This window comes from Coenobita brevimanus, chromosome 74, assembly GCF_032717465.1.
Source record: "Coenobita brevimanus isolate Jiangsu-jjx chromosome 74, ASM3271746v2, whole genome shotgun sequence".
Classification (NCBI taxonomy): Eukaryota; Metazoa; Arthropoda; class Malacostraca; order Decapoda; family Coenobitidae; genus Coenobita; species Coenobita brevimanus.
Genome location: NC_137027.1, coordinates 14,717,893 through 14,737,985, shown reverse-complemented (window position 1 = coordinate 14,737,985; position 20,093 = coordinate 14,717,893). Strand labels below are relative to the sequence as shown.

The 20,093-nt window shown below is 42.2% G+C and overlaps 1 protein-coding gene across 1 annotated transcript in view; it reads right to left on the bottom strand.

Annotated features, from left to right (window-relative positions):
* LOC145407696 (uncharacterized) overlaps positions 1–20,093 on the bottom strand; it is a 109,400-nt gene that overhangs the window by 46,513 nt on the left and 42,794 nt on the right. The window contains 2 exon segments of the mRNA XM_080278562.1: positions 15,980–16,037; positions 19,058–19,256. Coding sequence (XP_080134688.1) covers positions 15,980–16,037; positions 19,058–19,256 — 257 coding nt within the window.

Here is a 20,093-nt window from a genome sequence, read left to right as displayed (position 1 = left end):
AGGACAAAGATTAGCAAAATAACTGAAGAGATGTGTAAGAGTTTGATCTGGTGGAGGAGTATGCGATGAACATAAATTCTTGGAGACGATATATTATTGGAGTGCTTAGTCTCTAGTGACGGAATTGAGGTGTGGATGAAGGATTTGGTCAGGCAAAGGATAAAGATGAGCAAAATCCTTTACGATTATGCTCTTCTCGCAGTTAAGTTATAAAATCATGTTTTTGCCAGAGGATGAACAAAATTTTCTAGAGATATTTTAGAGTGGTCTAGTCCTAGTGATGGAACTGAGGCGTAGGAATCGGGCAGTTAAAGGTTAAAGATCATCATATCAATTTACAAGGTTAAAAATGGGGGTTCGGAGGGATTTAATAGCTAAGAATGGATTTACCATTAAGGTTTGATATATAAAGTATAAGAAATATATAATAAGGTACAAGCAAACTAAGGCCACATTTAAAAAAATACTTTAGCATCCGGCCACTTCATTTTTTCACGGTCGGGCGGACTTTTTGTTTATATTATTTATTTTTTTAATTAGTATAGCAGGATAAGCGAAAGGCATGGTGTACAATCATAGCCATGTGGCATGGTAGATGTATAAAAGGCCACAGAAATCGTGTATGAAGCTAAGAAGAGACGAGAACATGAACATCTTGTTGAATCCTTTGTTTGAAAACATTTTGCCGTATTTTTAAGCATTAAAAAAAATGAAGGTCGGGATCATTTTCACGGTCTGGCGGGGACGCTAAACAAGTAATGTTTTTTTTTTTTTTTTTATGTGGCCTAATTTAGACTGCGAGAAATGGAGGGTTTAGAAAAGGTTTAACAGCCGAGAGGAGGTTTAATCTTCGAGGATAAAAAATATAATGTACATGAAATGTACGTATTTTAGGGAGAAAAGGTTTACAGCCTCCCATACCATATTTTCCTCCCACAACTAGTTTTTCCATTTGCAGCGGGAGCAAGAGAGATGACGCTTCCTGCAATAGCAAATGTTAGTGACAAGATTATCGTGTTACTGTATAAACTTATACCAGATCTTTTAGATATCCATGGTTTTTTGAATAATCATAATCATAATAATAATAATAATAATAATAATAATAATAATAATAATGTTTCCTTTTTATTATTATTATTATTATTATTATTATTATTATTATTATTATTCAGCTATGAGGTACATAATGCATGTGAGGTCGTTCTTAGGTGCGGTTTACTCAGCAGTGTGTAGGTGTCCCTAGATTCTGAAACATACAACCATATTCTGGCTGTCATAAGAGACTTTGTGGTGCATTTTTCTTACCGATTTATTCTTCATTTTACGCCATATTTTATCCTGTATGGTATACATGTATATCTGCTTAATATCGACACTGCGTCAGTAAGATCCATGAAGATTATTCATTTGTGATGTTCGAAATAAATCGCTGGAGAAAAGGCGTTAAGAGATCTCCAAGTACATGAATAACATAAAATGGCATATACAGGATGTTATGTAGTCTAAGTTACAGGCATGAACAAAAATTATCCGACATTTCTCTGCTGGCTGCGGCAGTAGAGGGTAATACATGAAGTATTTGTATGTGACAGCATATGAAGCACACAACATAAGTACATGGGAAGGAGGGACACTCTGACCCGTATTCTCGTTGGTTATCGAGGCTCCCTAATACCTTTTCCTAAACGATTTATTTTGTTTATTGCATCTTACTGTCCGGTTCTGTGTTATATAAATCTCTCCAATATCGCCAGACTCTGCATAAATTACGTACAAAAAAGTACTGACCAGCCATATCCAAAAATAAATCGCTAGGGAAGAGGTGTTAGGGAGCCTCCGTACCCGACAAGAAGACGGGCCTCACTGTCGCTTTTAGAGGAATGAGGAATGAGGAAGGTAGACATAATGCTGGAAGAGGAGCGTAGACCAACTTTTCCTAATGACTGCACCAACATAATCCTTTCAGCCTGTGTACGCCATGCTACCGATAAATGATTTAATTCAGCTTAGATGAGTAGTATTATAAGTGATTGTTGGTAGCAACCCTCGCTTAGCGATTCATTCTCCATATTACAGCCCAGTTTTCACTCGTTACGTCATGGAAGCAAACTACGTCAGTATGAAAGCCGTAAAAACAGTATGCAAGCGAATGTTAGGGCGTCTTATGCAAACCAAATAGCTACGAAAGAGGTGCTACGAAACTTCCTAGACCACTGTAAATAAATCCCCAAATCGTTCACTGTGATAGATTTTTCGTAAGCAGAAGAAAATCGTCTGGTGATAGCTAGTCATATAAAAAATGCGTCACCATAGTGAAGTGGCTAACTGATCCATTTGTGTCTGAGGAATCTGATCATACTGCTGGCCATCGGATCCCAGGGGCGCGATATGTTCTAAGTGGCTGAGGAGACTTCGTAGCACCTCTTTCTTATTAATTAATTTTGCGTATGCCTAGTACGTCTTCACTAATTGGTATCGTTTTCATCAGTAACATAGCAGAGGATCCTGTGTACATTGCCCAGAATAAATTGGTAAGGAAGAGGTGAACTTTAGCCGCTTGACCGTCAACCCACTTCCTCCATAGTCCAGCTAAACTCTTGAACCTCACCATGGTCTGTCCAACCCCATCACAGTCCCATATAAACTAAAAGACTCTGCATTTCAGTTATCCTTCACCTGAATCAAATCAGACCCCTGCAATTCAACCGTTCCAGTTTAAACATAACCAGCCTTGCTACTCCCTCCAGTCTGAAACCAACCAGACTGAACATCCCTTCCAGTTTGAACCAAACCAGGCTGAACATCCCCCCCCCCCCAGTTTAAACCAGCCATTCTCAACACCCCATCCATTTTGAACACATCCAGTCCGAACGTCCCCTCCAGTTTGAACCTAACCAGTCTAAACGCCCCCTCGTGTGAACCCAGCCAGTGTGAACATCCCCTCGTATGAACCCAGCCAGAGTGAACATCCCCTCGTTTGAACCCAACCAGTCTGAAGACTCCTTCCAGCTTGAACTAATCCAACTAATCTGAATACCCCTCCAGTTTGAACCCAACCAGCCTAAACCTCTCCCCCTCCCCAAACCTGCGCCCCCACCACGGTCCGGTTGGTGACCCCAGCCAAGGCCTTGCCCCAGCCTGTCTTGTCTCCCATCTCTCTCTCCCTCCTTCCTCCATCCCTCCCTCTCTCCCTCCCACCGGTGCCCAAAATAGGTCGTCCCCAGGAGCTCTCGCGGGAGGCTGTCTCATGGCAGCCACTGCTCTTAAATTCTTTAATGCTGTGACGTATTTTGAATTTTTTAAAATTCTTGTTACCATCAAGCGATTTTAATTAGTTTTGAGAGGATATGTCGAAGCAGAAGGGTTAAATACAGTCTTCATCTACCCCATTCACTGCTGCAGTTCTTTCCTTATTATTATCACTATTGCCGTCATCATCATCATCATCGTCGTCTTCGCTTTCGATATCATAATCCTAACCGTCTTTTTCACTAATTAAAGGGATGGGAGGGCTCCAGAAACTGACACCAGAAAACAGAGAAGTCGGAGGACTATCGAGCAGAGTCATATAGTGAAGTGGTCCGCACATCCATGCACTTATTGAAGTCCTCGAAATTCTTGGCTTTACATCACAGCCCAAACTATCCAAACAAAACAGCGCTTGATAATTAAGGCCTAAGTTGAATCTAATCCTCTGGTGGAGTCCGGCTTCAAGTTTTCGTGGGCGAAATGAATAGTCTGGAGAGATGCAAAGCTCGTAATTAGTACGTATCGGGCAGTATTGTAGAAGGCTTAAGAGGCTTCGTAGCTCATCTTCCTTAACGATTTCTTTTGCACACTACACGTCAATGTTCTCCTGTACATAACTGATGTGTACACTGTCGATAAAAACAGTGTCAATAACACACAGGATTATAAGTTGTAAAATGAAAATTATATCGCTAAGGAAGGGATGTTGCGAAGCCACCTATGCCGCCCAGAATAAGACCCAGTGTTTTATCAAGTTACTACTACTGTTACAAGATTTCTTACATACGGAGGAGAGAGAGAGAGAGAGAGAGAGAGAGAGAGAGAGAGAGAGAGAGAGAGAGAGAGAGAGAGAGAGAGAGAGAGAGAGTTTCCACAAGGAAAGGGTAGGAGTGTGGGGTAGGCCATGGGATGGTGGGTTGGGGGATCGCGTCTTAGATACTGCCAGCCCACAACATCACGTTAGCGGCGTTACTCTTGTCATCAAGTTAAGAGATACCGTTGCCTAAAGTATATTTACTCTAACTTTACAAACATTAATAATCCCATTCAGCTAGGTTGATGGCCACATATAGTCGGCTAGGGTTGATATGCTGTACTTAATAACCAAGAAGATTCAGTTCTACCGTTTAACTATAATCAGTGCTTATCGAAACTCATGCGACTACGACAAGTAATTTTCTAGCTGTGAGAGTGGCCCACTGATGAAAACGAACCGACCAGTAACGGGTAGGTGGCCGGGTGGTGGGGTAGGGAGGATCAAGGGGGAGGATGGCCTCATTGAGATTGCCACACCACAAGATCACTGTAGTGGCGTTACTTTTGCCATCAGGCTATATAGGGTGGCCAGCGAAACGTGTGCCAACTTCAGGAGGTAATTTTGGAGTTTATTTTGAGTGAATAATGTTTTATCATCACTGGTCCAGTCCTCCACCGTTAAGGAGATATAATTTATTGATGACCTTCTGGGCGAATAATTTTGGATACCATTTTCCTCATAAGGCCAAGAGTTGTTATAGCTCTGTTACGGTTGACCATTAGTCCCATGATGATACATTTCTTAATCAAAAATAATCCAAGAATAGCCTTCTGAAGTTAGACACACGTTGCACAGGACACCGTGCATTCGTTAAAGGACGGTCATTGAGACACATACCATTAGTGTCAGCCATAACATAAAGAGGTATTAACGAATGCAAAATTACTGACTACTTCAAATTTCAGTCTTATTGTGTGTCCGAGCTAGCGGAGATTAAGGGTTGTATTTTGAGTGTCTTGGAAATTTCGTAAACACCCCTTCCATAGCGATTTATTTTGCATATTTCACCTTAACCTTCTCCTGTCTACTATCTATATAGTTGTCATATTTAATATCGACATAGCATCAGCAACACGCAAGAAGATGCTGAAGCGTAAAGTGCAAAAATAAATCGCCAAGGAAGAGGTGCTACGAAGCTTCCTTTGCCATCTAGAGTACGGGCTAAAGGTCCATTAAGTTACTGTTCCAACAAGATTTCTCTCACACGGATAAAGAAGTAGCAGCAGCATGGAATAGGATATTGAGTAGGAAAAGAGAAAAGATTGTTGAAGCTGTAGTGAGGAAGAGAAGAAAGAAGTGTTATAATTACGCTAATACATGAACGCTTTTTTTTTTTTTTTTTTCAGCCGAGAGTAAGTATATCGAGGGTTAATGACAATAAAAGCATCACTACTCTTGGTATTATGGTACCGTATAGATGGTGTGTGGCCGAGTTGCCAGATAAGTTCCATCGAGTTACTACCACTACAAGGTCTCACACACAAGGAGAAAAATACAGGGGAGGGGAGAGGAGAGGCAGCAGAGTAAGGAGTATGGAGGAAGGAAGAGAGAGAGATGGGGGGTAGGGGTAGGGTGAGAGGGAGAGACAGGGGAGGGGGAAGGTAGCGTGCGGAGTGAGGAGGGAGACGTGGGGTGGGGGAGGGGGATGGGGTGGGGGAGGAGGGGAGAGGAGGCTTTATTCAGACCATGCTATTGCCCTAAAAGATGACGTTAGCGGGGTTACTCTTGCCTTCAGGTATAGGGAGAAAACAGTCTCTCAGAATCATATCACAAGGGATTTAAGACAACAGTCACTGCCCTTTATACACTGGAGTATCGTGCGGTAGCCGAGAAGATGGAGTTAATTTCCATCAAGTTACTGTACAGGCACAGGGAGAGAGCAGCAGCGTGGGGGACTGAGGTGAGAGGTGGCGGGGATAGGTAGAGGGGTTGTGGTGAGGTGGAGGGGGATGTGACGTCATTCAGACTGTCACCCAACAAGAACGTGTCTGCAGTATTACTCTTGCCATTCAGAAGTGTTAATCATCCCATAGCAGTACTACTCTTGCCTTGTCAGCAGTTGTATTCCTCCCATATCAAAAGTATTACTCCTCCCTTGTCAGCAGTGTTACTCTTGCCATGTCAGCGGTGTTGCTCTTGCCACGTCAGTAGTTTTACTCTTGCCATCAGGATATATTATTCTTTAGGAAATGCAGGGAGAACCCTCACCAAGACCAGAATTTATCCCTTAGAAAGGATTTTAACCTCTTGAATCTGGGTGATTTTTATTTAGTTTAGGAGTATTCTTGCTGCTACCAGACGATTTTATTCATCTTAGGACCGACGGGGAGTATTAAACTGCTACTATATTTAACCTCCTCAGTTTCGAAAAGCCTGGCCAGTGCTTTAAAAATCGTCCAGAAATGACAAGAAGAAAATGAAGAAGGACGTCTCGCGTTCTGTGGGTTGACTGCAGTATATATATAATCATTTACTTCCCTTCCCATTTCGGTATCATGGTTTGGCCGAGCCGAGGGAGATAGAGTTCCATCAAGTTACCGCCGCTACAAGGCCTCTTATACGTGGGGGGAGAGAAGGAGAGTAGCAGAGTGGAGGTGTGAGAAGGATAAAAGAGAGAGGTAGAGGGCAAGTTGTGGTGAGGTAGAAGTGGGAGTAAAAAGGTGGGGTGATGGTGACGTTGTACTACGTAAAATAAATCGCTAAGGAAAAGGTGCCACGAAGTCTCATATGCTAGCTAGAATACGGCTCTACATAATTAGACATCGCGTCAAAATTATGGCATCTCATTGTGGCCGAACTAGCGGAGATAAAGTTACTGCCGTTACAAGGTCTCTCATACTCGTTGAGACAGAGTAGCAGCAGCTAACGTGAAGCGCGCGCGCGGAGAGAGAGAGAGAGAGAGAGAGAGAGAGAGAGAGAGAGAGAGAGGTGGCGGGATTTGACGGTGGGGTGGAGGGGGTTAAAGTGACTTCATTCAGATCTTTCAGGAAGCTTGGTGGCTTGGTCGGTTTGTGCTGACTTTGCAGTAGGAGGGAGCTCTAGAACCGTATTTCTGGCAGCACTGTAGGCTTCGCATCACCTCTTCCATAGCGATTTATGTTGCCTAGTGAATCTTAGTATACTTTTGTATGTCGCTGATGTAAACTATGTCTATGTTAAGGCAACTTGAAAAGAATAAGATGTAGCATGCAAAATAAATATCCGAGAAACAGGTGCTACGGAGCCTCGTATGCCACAGAATACAGCCTTTCGATTGGTGGGTACGAGCCCCACCGATCGCTACAAAGCTTGTGGGGTGGATGCTCAGATTTCACAATTTCAACGCAACAAGGAAACCAAACCTAACACCGTGCCACTGTCTAATATCACTGCCTTCTGTTTCACTGTCTGTGTCTTGTATCTGATCTACCCTCTTTCTAACTTCCCTCGGACTCGGACTTAACCCTTTTCAGACCTTTCCACGTCAGCAGCATTTCTCTTGCCATCTGAGTATTCAAATCATCATCATCATCGTCATCATCATCATCATCATCATCGCCGTCGTCGCCGTGGTCGTCGCGATCTATTTTTCCATCCAAGGATATGGTATGGTAGGGTCCAGAGGGCAAGAAAACCTTGACAGAGCGAGAATAAATCAAGGACTGGAGAGAGAGATATGCGAGAACTAAAGAACAGAAGACTGAGAAGAAAGGATATAGCGAGAACTAAAGAAGAGGAAAGACAGAGGAGTCGAGAGGAAGGCTAGACCGTGAGCTAAAGAACAGAGGAGAAAGATCAGAGAAACGTGTTTACTCAGGAACAAGGAGAATGTAGACGCAATCAGAAATCTAGGACAAGATAATCGTTAACTTCTCTCTACACTACGGTCTCGTGGCATATAGTTGAGTAAGACAAAATTCCATCTAGTTACTGTTGGTGTTAACCCTCTTCACACACACAGAAATGGAGGGAGTTGGCTGTTAGCGTGGAAACGTTAAGTGGCGTAGAGAGAAAGGCATGTGGGATGAGAACATAGGGAGGTGTGAACGGATCAGAAGAGGGTGGTGTTTGTGGTGAGATAAAGAATGAGTGTGTGAGGTGAGAAGGAGAGAGGGGTCTGTGGGAGTGAGAAGGAAAGATGTACAAGTTGAGAAAGAGAGGTTTATGGGACAAAAAGGAGTAAAAGAGAAAAAATGAGTGGTGATAATTGAAGGAAATGGAAGGAGACAAGGGTTGGAATGATGGGTATCTGGGGGAGAGAGAGAGAGAGAGAGAGAGAGAGAGAGAGAGAGAGAGAGAGAGAGAGATCGCAGGATTAGGAAAGAAGGAAGGAGAAAGAGATGTGCAGAGTGAGAAGAGGTGCGTACAGTATGTGGGGTGGGGGATGGGGTGAGGAGTGGCCTCATTCAGTCTGCCATCCTACAAGATCACGTCACCAGCAGCGTTGCTCTTGTCCGACATTGATCCCTCTCCCCCGTTGTGGCACGTTCAGCATTAGTGAGCCTGGGGCCATTTTTCTTCTTCCCCCACACACCTTCACAACGTCAGACGGATATTACCCTAAAATAACCCACGCTGCTTCGAGTTGCTATGTTCTTTTGTTTTCCGCTTTAGTTCTTACCTTGAGCTTATAATATTCTCTTTAGGTACTTTGCTATGTCTCATAATTTTTGTTCCTCTGCTCACACCTTTACACCACCAGAAGGATATTATCCCAGCGTAGGCCACCCTGTTCCGAGATGTTATGTTCCTTTGCCCACCCCCTTGAGTTCTCATCTTAATGTCATCGTAATGTCTGCATTCTTAACACCTACACTTTTACACCACTAGACGGATATTACCCTAATGTACACCACGCTGCTCCGAGACGTGTGTGTTTATAATCTTATCTCTCCTCTTCCTTTACTATATTTAGCGCGTTTATGTTAAGCTTACAAAGATTCCTAACCCTGTCCAGATCGACTGATGAGCAGATGTAGTCGGGCTGGATCGTGAAGTTGACTAGTGCCCAAGGAGACTCATTCTTACACCATAAAAAATAAAAAGCTAATCGACATTTTGAAGTTGTGAGAGTGGCCCAAGTCTCTTATATGAAAAATCATTTGTGTATTGTTTTTTCTTTCGGCTACTGCGCTTTTTATTTTTCGCTAGTCAGTTACTTCTTGTTCCCAGCACTTTCACATGAATGTCGCGAGGAGATGTATTTTCTTATCCCCCCCCCCCTCTCTCTCTCTTTCCCATTAAGTTTATAGGACTGGTCCAGTTTCCTCAGACGAAAGCAAACTAGCTGCAGCAGTGTGGTTTCCCATTTGGCCATTGCGCTTCGTCTCTTTGCAGATCAATTTCTTCTTGTCCCCACAGTTTGACACCGCTGCAGAGAGGAAATGCAGTTATTTTTTTTTTCTTATCCTCTCTCTTGCTCCTCCTCGAGGTAATGATATCCTCTACAACTACTTCAGTTCGTAGTTTACAATATTCCCTTAATCTATTTCAGTTCGCCCTCTGCCTTAATCCCTTCAGGTGTGTAAGTTCGTCCTACGTATTATTGCTTTTAGCCATTTCAGTTAGTCCTTTCGTAACAGTCAGCTACTTCCTGTGCTCCTCTTTTCCAACTACTGGACGGATGTCAACACTTGAGACACTCTGAGGTTGTTTCTTCCCTACCCTCTCTCCCTTCCCCCTACCCTGAGCAGTCTGTAACATCCTTTCTATATCTTGCACCTCAGCTCTTATAGACGTTTAAAACTAAGTGATCGATGGTGTTAACAATCCCCTAATATTAGACGTCATTTATGGAACGCTTGTAATCGTTAGATGTGGCTAACGTGCATTCCACATTACACACTGTAGTCAGCAACGATACAGAATGGTCAGACATGCTCTATCATCATCATCATCATCATCATCATCACATGCTTGAGAAATTATTGTAAAAAATCAGGTGCTTATCCATATTTTGGTGCTCTGACTTTCGATATTATGGCCTCAGAAGCATTTAAAAAGAATCTGACGCAGACACAACTTTGCCTTCTTCACGTGTTTGGAATGTGTTGGCCTTAAAAACAGGCTGAAAAGTCGTGGTTGCTTAATATTACAGGCATCAGTCATTTCTCACATTTCTGCTGTTTCGCTGGGCATGCGTTTGGTTACTGCTTCTCGTGTCGTGTGTGTGTGTGTGTGTGTGTGTGTGTGTAATACCTTTGCTTTCTGAATCCTACCGAACCCATCCTCAGGTTAGAGGTGATGATGATGATGATGATGAAGATGATGAATGATTTTTGCGATACGTACTGTTGTAAGCAAAAAGAAAAAAAAGAAAAGAAAAGAAATAGGAAACTACCACGAGCTGCCGAGTCTCATGAACGTATGTCATGGATCCAGTTATGGCAGAAAGAGTTATATATATATATCCATTAAATCACTCGGAACTGAGGCACACATACACACGTCAGGGAAAAAGTTCGTACCGCAGTCTTTCAGACGTCACCAGAAACGGCATCAAGTTCTAAACACCTTCGATTCGAGAGCATTATTTATACTTTCTCTTCTTACTCGATTATTTTCTTTAAATTTAGGAGGGGCCTGTAGCTGAGGAGAGGTTTGAAAGTCTCTCCTTACTTTAATAAAATCATTTGGAGATAGCACATTTGATGAAGAAAACACCATAGCTACATATCTTTCGGTGTGTCATATCCCCCCATCATTGCCCTTCGACATCATTTTTTTTTTTTTAAGTTTAGCAGAACCTTCTAGCAGTGGAGGGGTCATTGTAAGCTACATTTAACTCCCTCCAGTTAGAAAAGTCTTCTGATCCAAAAAAAAAATCGGATGGGGACAGTATAATTGTATGAAAAAGACGTCATGGTTCTAAATGGGGCAGAGTTGTATTAATCGACGGAAAGAGTATCCTACACATGTATATGAGGTTCATCTATAGAGAAAAGTAAAAAAAAAAAATTGTGCAGGTGATTTAGTTTGTGAGGTGGAGCCAAGATTACAAAAGCTGGGATGACGCAAGACTGACACGATGACCTCTTTCACTGGAGATGCATTTGAGTTGCTTTTTTTTTTTTTTTTTATGGATCCTGTCTCTTGGGTAGGAATTGGATTGGAGCCATCCAGCGTACTGCAGTTATCCTCCTTCCTTTGTTTTTATGATGAGTATGTTGATGATGGAGCCAGAGTGAGATATACAGGTGGAGAGGGAAGTGGTGATTGATATGGAGATGGAAGTGGAGATGAAGGCGATGATGATGGAGCATCAATTTTCAGAAGGGTCAGTGAGTACAGATATTAAGCGAGAAGCATACGTTAAATGAGTATGATACTAGGACCACCATTCATTATTCCCTTCAGTCCTGTGGAGTCTGTGTGTGAACTACCTACAGACGATTTAACTTGTGAAAGATCTATGAGGGCTGTAGTCTATGCAACTTCCTCTGGAGGTATCCTGAATAAACTAAAAATAAAATGAAAAATACGTGATTTAAGAAGCTAAGCAACTGGAAAAGTGCTTAATGCCCTCAATAGTTCCCCAGCCCCCCAGCCAGAAAAATCAGCCTGAGGGATAGAAAATGACACCATAGTTCTGAGTAAGTTAATGGGGATAGTTTCTAACCCCTTCACCAAGAGAGATACATCCAAGCTGAATAAAATCGTCTGGTGATAAGTGGCACAAAAGTATAACAAAGAGGTCTTAACGTGCTGAAGTGTTTGATATAATTTTTGTATCCAGTCAGAGTTAACTTCTTCACTACGAGAACGTAATTCGTTTTACTTAGGTTACCTTCCGCCAGTTATATTCTTCAGAAAGGACTTATGTATTTAACTCCTTCACCTCGAAATATCTCTCCAAAGCTAAATAAAATAATCTGGAAAGGGCAAAAAGCGTAAAAAAAAAAAAAGAAAATCGCCATCGTACTGACGGTAGCAGACATTTCAATCATCAGCATGTATTGCATTGTGGTACAACAGATGCTGTAACATTATGGTTTAGTAATGGTACAACAAATGGTGTATTACGGTGTAGCAGATGCACCTGGCACATGTGTCACGAAGTATGTCACAATTTAGGCCTACACCGTACAGTTGCCGTCAATAGATCATTTACATTGTCTCGTATCTATATCAAAATTCACGGAGATCTAGCTGAAGTAAATGCAATATTTAGGTCATCATAATCTCGTGTTACTAATTCGTAACCACAGATGTGTAACTGGTTTATACTATTTGTTCTCTAACTTGGCCCAGATTATCGTCCTTTTGCAGGTTCTTTCACGTAGCTCCATAGCATAAATAGACACTGCAATCCTTTCTACATACATTCCATGGCGTATATTTGTGACTAGCAACATAACCTAGTGCCACTCTGTTTTTCCAGCTCAACTTTCAAGATGAAGATATGGGAATTTTGGGTCAAGTTGGAATAAAACGAGTATAGTAAACGCAACAGGAGCCATGAACAAAAGTTCGCCAACATTTCTTGACCGTCTGTAGCAATGAAAGGTCTTTCATGAACTTTTTTTTTTTTTTTTTTGTTATAGCAGTATGAGTCACACAATAAAAGAGTATGCGAAGAAAGAATACTATGTCGATTGGGGATGGGAAATATGGAAGGCAAGACAACGCTGACAGAGGACCGTCTGTACATCTAATTTTAGGCTCTTTTCCGTCTACAGATATTTCCTCGTAAAATCATCACATTCACCAGTTCTAGGACACTTCTTATGAGTTGCGCAGTGCAGCAATGAATGAGGAGGACAGGAAGATAAGGGAGCCATATTTCTAACTGGCTCTGTAGATTTCGTAGTACCGCTTCCCTAGCGAATTATTCTCCACATAACACCTCAACATCCTTTTGTATGTTACGGATATGAATTATGTTGATAATTTAAAAAGATACAATTAACATTTAAGACAGTGTTAAGGTATTATATGTAAATTAATTCACCAAGGCAGAGGTGCAACGAAGCCTTCCATCCCGAGAACGATGTGGTGGGAAGGAGGGAGGAAGTGCCAGTGTGTGGGGTGTGGTGATGGGCTGTTTCCTGGAGCCTTTTGTCTAAGCGGCATTAGGGAGGCACCTGATGCACTGTTTTCATGGTGGGTACAGCTGAGCACTGAAGAAATTAGGTGGCAGGCATTATAAACATTTTGTGCCCTAAGTCATCTATCAGCATAATGCTCGATTAATTTTGTGTTGTAAATGATCCGTCAAGGTGTACAGGAAGTAGCTTGTCACAGTGGTCTAAGAGACGGTTGTGTCGGTACCTCGCTTGGCTGACTCTGACATTTAACATGGGAGTACAAACGAAAGCAAACAACATCTAATCTATCGAGGTTGTTTGTTAATGGGTCGCATATTACTACCGCAAGTATTCTATGAGTCAAAGACAAGGTTAGGAAGGTTGCGAGGGGAACACTTTTCTCTGGATCCCCAGCAGTGAACCTGCCTAGTATGGTTGCACCTGCTTAGAATAGCTCCACTGATCAGTGAGACACAAATTTCTTTTCCACGTCAAGGCATTGCTTATTTCCCATGTCTGTCGTAATATAGCCCAAGGTCTTGACGTCAGGCATCGCTAAGTGTCAAGGATGCAACGTAAAAGCATTTTCATGATCATAACACTACTGTACACTCTTCAGGGGCTCAGTATACTCATTTTGCTCAAACCTGGCCTAAAATTGCTATCTTGCCAGCTTGAATGCTGAGCAGTAAATTAACATTTAAATATGATGCCAGTTACGAGAAAGAACTATGGAATGGAGGTAGAGCCACATGTCATTTTTTATTTCCAGAGTTACGTAAGATACGCCGAAGATGGACGAAAATATAGGCCAGGTTAAAGTGAGAAGAGTATAATATTAGAACTGGCTTCAATGACTCCGTTACTATGACTGTATTAGCAGACACAGATTGAGTACTGACGTTCAGGAATTGCCAACGCCTCGTTCAGGACACTGCCACCACCTTGTTCAGAAAATAGCCAACACCACGCTCAAGGACTGTCAACACCGGTTCAGGAAATTCCTGATAGGTTGAGAAACTGCCAACACCACGTTCAGAAAAATGCCAACGTCACATTCAGGAAACCGCAAACCACACTTTCAGGAAGCAGCTAATACCGCCTTCAGGCAATGGCCAACACTACGCTCAGGAAAAAGCCATCACTGCCAACTTGGGGAATAAAAAAAAAAAAAGTACGCAGTTCTCCCTACGTGGCCCATCACTGTCATGGGGTACGTTCCAAGAAAACTAACGCGATATTCATGAAGGACCTGAGTCAGTTTTACGCAGCGTTAGTTACCTCCGCCAACGAAGTTGGAGGAGGTTATGTATTCACCTATGTTTGTCTGTTTGCTTGTTCATCAACACGATAACTGGAAAAGTTCTCAGTGAATTTCAATGAAATTTTGTGGAAGGGTGGGCAATGGGCCAAGAAAGCTTTGATAAAGTTTTGGGGTGGATCCGGATCCTGTGTATCCTGCCCAATATCTCCAAAAGCTCTCAATGAATTTCGATAAAAAATTTGTGTAAGAGTGGGCAATGGGTAAAGGAACAGCTGATTAAATTTGGGGGCGGATCCGGGTCCTATGTATTCCACACAGTATCTCCACGGATTGGGATTCGGATCCTTTTTAATGGCACTGGCATGGCGGAGGTATGCGCTCTCTGAGTGCTCTCTAGTTATCATTTGGAATCATTTAGTTTTTTGTCATACTGTATTTTTTCGCTTTATACTTCGCTGTCGTTTGGCTGACAAGTGTTTGGTATTTGTAAGAGATAAGGTAAAAGCAAAACCTAAAGCAATGTAACAGCGGGAAAGTTCATTGCAATGCGGCCAATGATTGCATTCTTCGTAGTTGGCTGCATAAAGGAATTTCGTCACGCCACCCTCGTATTTCACCGCAACTGGGACGTTTGGTTTACCATGTGTTTTGGGTACTCTTGCAGTGGCTTTTATATTCTTGCAGCATCCAACATAAATTCCCCCCAGAGAGAGAGAGAGAGAGAGAGAGAGAGTTAAATAATTTAGGTGCCATTAAAAAAAGAAAAAAGTCAACGGAATGCACAATGACCTTTTATCCTTATGCTAGCCAATACTGAAACTCTTTAATAGTCCAGAAATATTTTACAGGTAGGGGCAATGGACAAAATTATGGAATCTGAATGCACACATCATGTACTCTTGCCTTTGCTCTATATCCTTGTGTTAGCCGATGCAGGTACTCAAAATATTTCAGAAAAAGAGTGGACATAACGAGTATCTTCACGCTTGTTCTTTATCCTTGTGTTAGCCAATCTTAAGACTCCAATGTATTCCGGAAACCTCTTCATAAACAGGATGTTACGAAAAGATGTGGCGGATATTCGACTATGGATGGCTGAACTCTTTTACGATCCGACAGCACTAGTATTCTATTCCAGCTAACGTCAGACGATTTTACTCTGAGTTGCAGGAGCCTCACTGTGTAAATACTGCAATAATTAGGTGTCATGATTGGGACAGTTCTAGCAGTTTACTCCAGCTAATGTAGAACGACCATTTTCAACTCAGAATAAGTAAAGTGCTTGCGAGAGTTAATTAACACCTCACTCTAATCGATTTATTCTGCGCTTTACACCGTAGTACCGGACGAAGGCCTGTCACCTCCCTCCACCCCAGGTCGAACAGGTCTTTGGAGACTTCGTAATATCTAATTTCTAGCGATTTATTTTGCACGTCACTCATCAGTATCCTCTTGTATGATATCAGTGCACATGATATCGATACTGAACGATATAAATAACTCAAGAGAATGTAAAGATGTAATATGCAAAATACTAAATCACTATTGTTGAGGTGTTACGTCATATCCAAAGCTATTTAGAATATACCCCGAATCTCCCCTGCCACGTCAAAGACCTCTGTCCTCTCTCTCCACTCTGACCTCTTGCCTGTGTCATACTGCGAACCAGATAACTGAACTTCCACCACAATCCCAGGGACTGTCAGACGTTCACAGAGATTCGTATTCTAAGTGGCTCTGGAGGTTTCGTAACACCCCTTCGTCTGCGATTTATTCTGAAGATTACACTTCAGATCATCTTGTATTGTGCTGATGCTAACTATTGACTGTCGATGTTAAACGATTTAATAAACAAGGGAACGTTAAAATATTACCCACTAACTAATCGCTTCTCGGCCTTTTGGCTAAGATCAAAGTGTAGTACCCATTAACTACACACGAACTAAGGAAAATGTATTACGTCTTCTACAAAGCCACTTGTAATGCTGCCGTGCTCACTGTAGGCCAGAAGTAAAGTCATAAACTACAAGACACAGACGGCGAAGCAGAAGACAGTTGAAGTAGACAGTGGTGTGGTGTAGGCTTAGTCCCTCATCGCCCACCATCTCCCACCACTCTGACCTATTGGCTGTACCACACTGCACGCCAGATAGCTGAACTTTCCACCACAGCCTCATGGACTATCAGGCAACACCCCCACAGATCCTTACTGCGGTTCCACACCCTCCCACATTAACCGTTCAACACTCATTCCCACACTTCTCACTCCCACACACACCCAGTACTTCCATACTGTCCCCCATTCTTCCACATCCTCCTACAGTGACGCTCAATCTCTCTGCCACACTCCCTCACTCTGTACTCCCACACAATCCCAGTACTTCTACATCCTCCCTTGTGCTTCTACACCCTAACGCAGTAATATTCCTTCACTCTCCCACACTTCCTAACGCATATGAAGCACCCACACCCTCATGCTATTCTTCTACACCCTTCCCACAGTAAACCCCTCAACACTCATACACTTCCCGTTCTCTCACACACACAACACTCTCACACCTTCCGTCAGTCCTTCCACACCCTCCCACCCTTCAACACCCTTCCACATTCCATCACACCCCCTCACTCCCACACACAATTTCCTAAATAAATACACTAAGCAGATCCTGTTCCGTATCAGCAGTAAACGATGCTCCTTTAATAAACCCATCGACACTGCAGAACTTAGCGACACTAAACCAGGAAAAAATACCCAGGTAATCTACGGGAGACTGAAGTATGAAACACTGAGTCCTTTATCTTTGGCATTTTCTGTGGTAATCAAGAGATTCGCAGTCGTGCTTAGTTTTTTTAGTATGGTGATGCTTATTTATTAATTTTTAAATTTACTTATTCATTTGCTGTTTCCAGAAAAGACTACTTAGATTTGGAGATTTTTTTTTTTTTTCGTACTAAAGAGCGTAGGTATATTTGGTCTTCACTAACTCTTCATCCATTATAACTAGGTCCAGATTTTCATTCCTCTGCAGCGTGTTACACTTAGCTTAATGGCAGAATAAGACGGTATCACAGCCCTGCATCCTTTCTCATAGGACTTTATCGTGACTGGCCCCCTATCCTAGTGTTAATCTCTTCCACCTGATGAACAGGTTATAGATGTCTGTCCAAAGTTGGATAAATTGTCACTCGAATTGAAGGGATTAATGTTTGTGTCATCACACGCTCGGCCAACTGAATTTTCCACAACTTTCGGCTGAGAGGGTCGTGTTCTAGTTCTCGAGGGCTGTAAGGGTTCACTATGGCGTGTGTGCTTTCACCTGACGGCAGTGGGCCACTCCCATAACTTGAATACTAAATGGCGGTTGCATGAAATTCGACGAGTCAACGTTATACGTTAAGAATGATGTCTCTTTCTTTAATAATAAATTCGACCCTCAAATCCGGTTAACTTGACCATCAGCTGAACTGAAAGTGGTTAGGGATATTCGCCAGGTGAAAACAAACGCGGTATAGCACTTTGTAAGCCAGTGCGAAGAGGTATATTACACGTGCACATATTTAAAACGTAGAAATAACATGCAATAGGATACATATCGTCCCACAGGAACAGGTGCAACTGAACTTCCATAATCCTCGAGAACAAGGCACTAAGATACCACGATTAGGGTGGCCATGTCTGTAATCTTAAAATGAACATTTAGTAAGGCAGTGATTCGCCGGACCCAATGTGAAGTCCATACAAGGTTCCGTATCGTGTGAGGAATGGTTTCGAAAAAGAGGACCTCCAGACGTTAGGGTCTGTTCTGACCCGTCGTCCACGACACAGCACCGTCCCCTACACACACTGTCATACCTAATCTCTCCACCTCGTTATCCTTCTCCCAACCACATTAGTGTCGTACACTTTCTTCGTAACAATTTTTTTTTACTACTAAATACGTGATACGATCAGTTTCATTTCAGTTCACTCGTTTCAAGTGGATTTACTAGAAATCAGAGAAAGTACATCCTTTAATAAGTACTGATATTCTGTTTCTTTTATTACATATAATTTAAATTTTAAAAATCAATCACTAAAATGGAAATGCATTACTCCCTTAATTATTCAAGTTGAATTGGATAGTCATCCAAACCTGCTAAATAAACTAAGGGCCAAAGCAAGTATTCACCATTGCTAATTACATATTTGCGATACATCAGTCCTTTCCTTAAACCAATGTGATAACGCTTATATATACTGTATATAATGCGTCCTTAAGCCAATAACGCGCAGTCGTAACATCGCGGGAGAAAACTAAATATTTTGTAGACCATACCCAAAAAAGGAAGAGAAATAAGCGTTCGGCAAGTGATGGTGACAGATAGAGGAGAAAACGTCAAAAGACGGACTATTCCAGCTAAAGCCAGGCGTCTGGACACCCTACCACGACCTGCCTGGTAAACTGGAGAGTTAAAGCGAGTCATGAGATCATAAATTTTGGTCGACTTAGGGTGATTTGAAGGAACGAACTAATACGATCTAAGTCTTCTTTACTAAGCTAAAATGGTAAGGTGCTGTTGGTGAATAGGAGTAAGCTGATGAGTGGCAGGTGATTCACGAAACGACTAGCATACACTTCACCTTCCTACGTTGAAATAATGAAGTAGTTGGGTCTGTCTGAAGGGAAGAAAGCTGATCCGTCCTACTTCATAGAAGAAATGAATTAGCATACACATTACCTTCCTCAGAATGCTGAAATCTTGATGTAGTTGCAGTTTCTGAAGAGAAGAAAGCTAACCAGTCAGCCTGGAACACCGACAACCTGAACACCTCGTTGCCAACTGTGGAGCCATCGGCTCTGCCTCCAGTCGAGGCTTCAGAACTTAGGGCGCGAAGCATTCTCTCTCTCTTTCCAGGGGTTTCTGCTGAAGGCTTTTGCTAAGGGTCATGCCAAGAGTTTATGCTATGGATTTTTGTGTTGCTAGTGAGGGAATTTAAAGTATATTTCCATGTGCACTTTTGTTTTTTCACTACGACCGACTTCGATATTGTGTAAAACCATCTAGTGGTAGCGAAAATCAGTGAAAATGGCGCCTTCGCACAGAAGCTGTGAAATGGATGGCCCAATCCGTTCACCACAAGGTGTCTCTCCAAGGTACTGAAAAATTCACTTGAGGTTAGCCAGAATGATCAAATCTGAGTGCACTGAGATGTAAAGAAGCCACTATTTTTTTTCTTTTTAACGGTAATGTATGGAAGATCTTTACTGTCCGATACATTTTTTTTTTTATCATCGCATGCTTCAGAGAAAAAAAAAGTAAAAAATTTGGCTGCTTGTCTACACCTTTGAGCTTTCAGCTTTATTTTTTCCCATCTGATTAAGCATTTTTTCTACTTTATTCACGCTGCCACCACACGATTTTGTTGAACTTAAGACAGACTTCTAGTAGTCCATGAGTTAATAAAGGCTTTAGTAAACCTGTACAGTGCAAAAAGCATCTCCAGATCCGAATGAACTCGTCTGAGGGTGGCAAGAATAAACCATGCACCACCGGACTTAAGGGGTTCTCTCCTTAAGTATGGTGACGTCTTGTTTCGTTCCTACTACTACCAGATATTTTACTCATCTCAGGAGTGACCTAGTAATGAAGGGATAAATGAAGGCTATTAGTAACATCCCCAGTTCAAAGTCACCAGGAGACAGCAAGAATACGATAAAAAATTACGTGACCGCATTCAAGGGGTTAGTGAAAGTCCATTAGATTAAGACCCCAT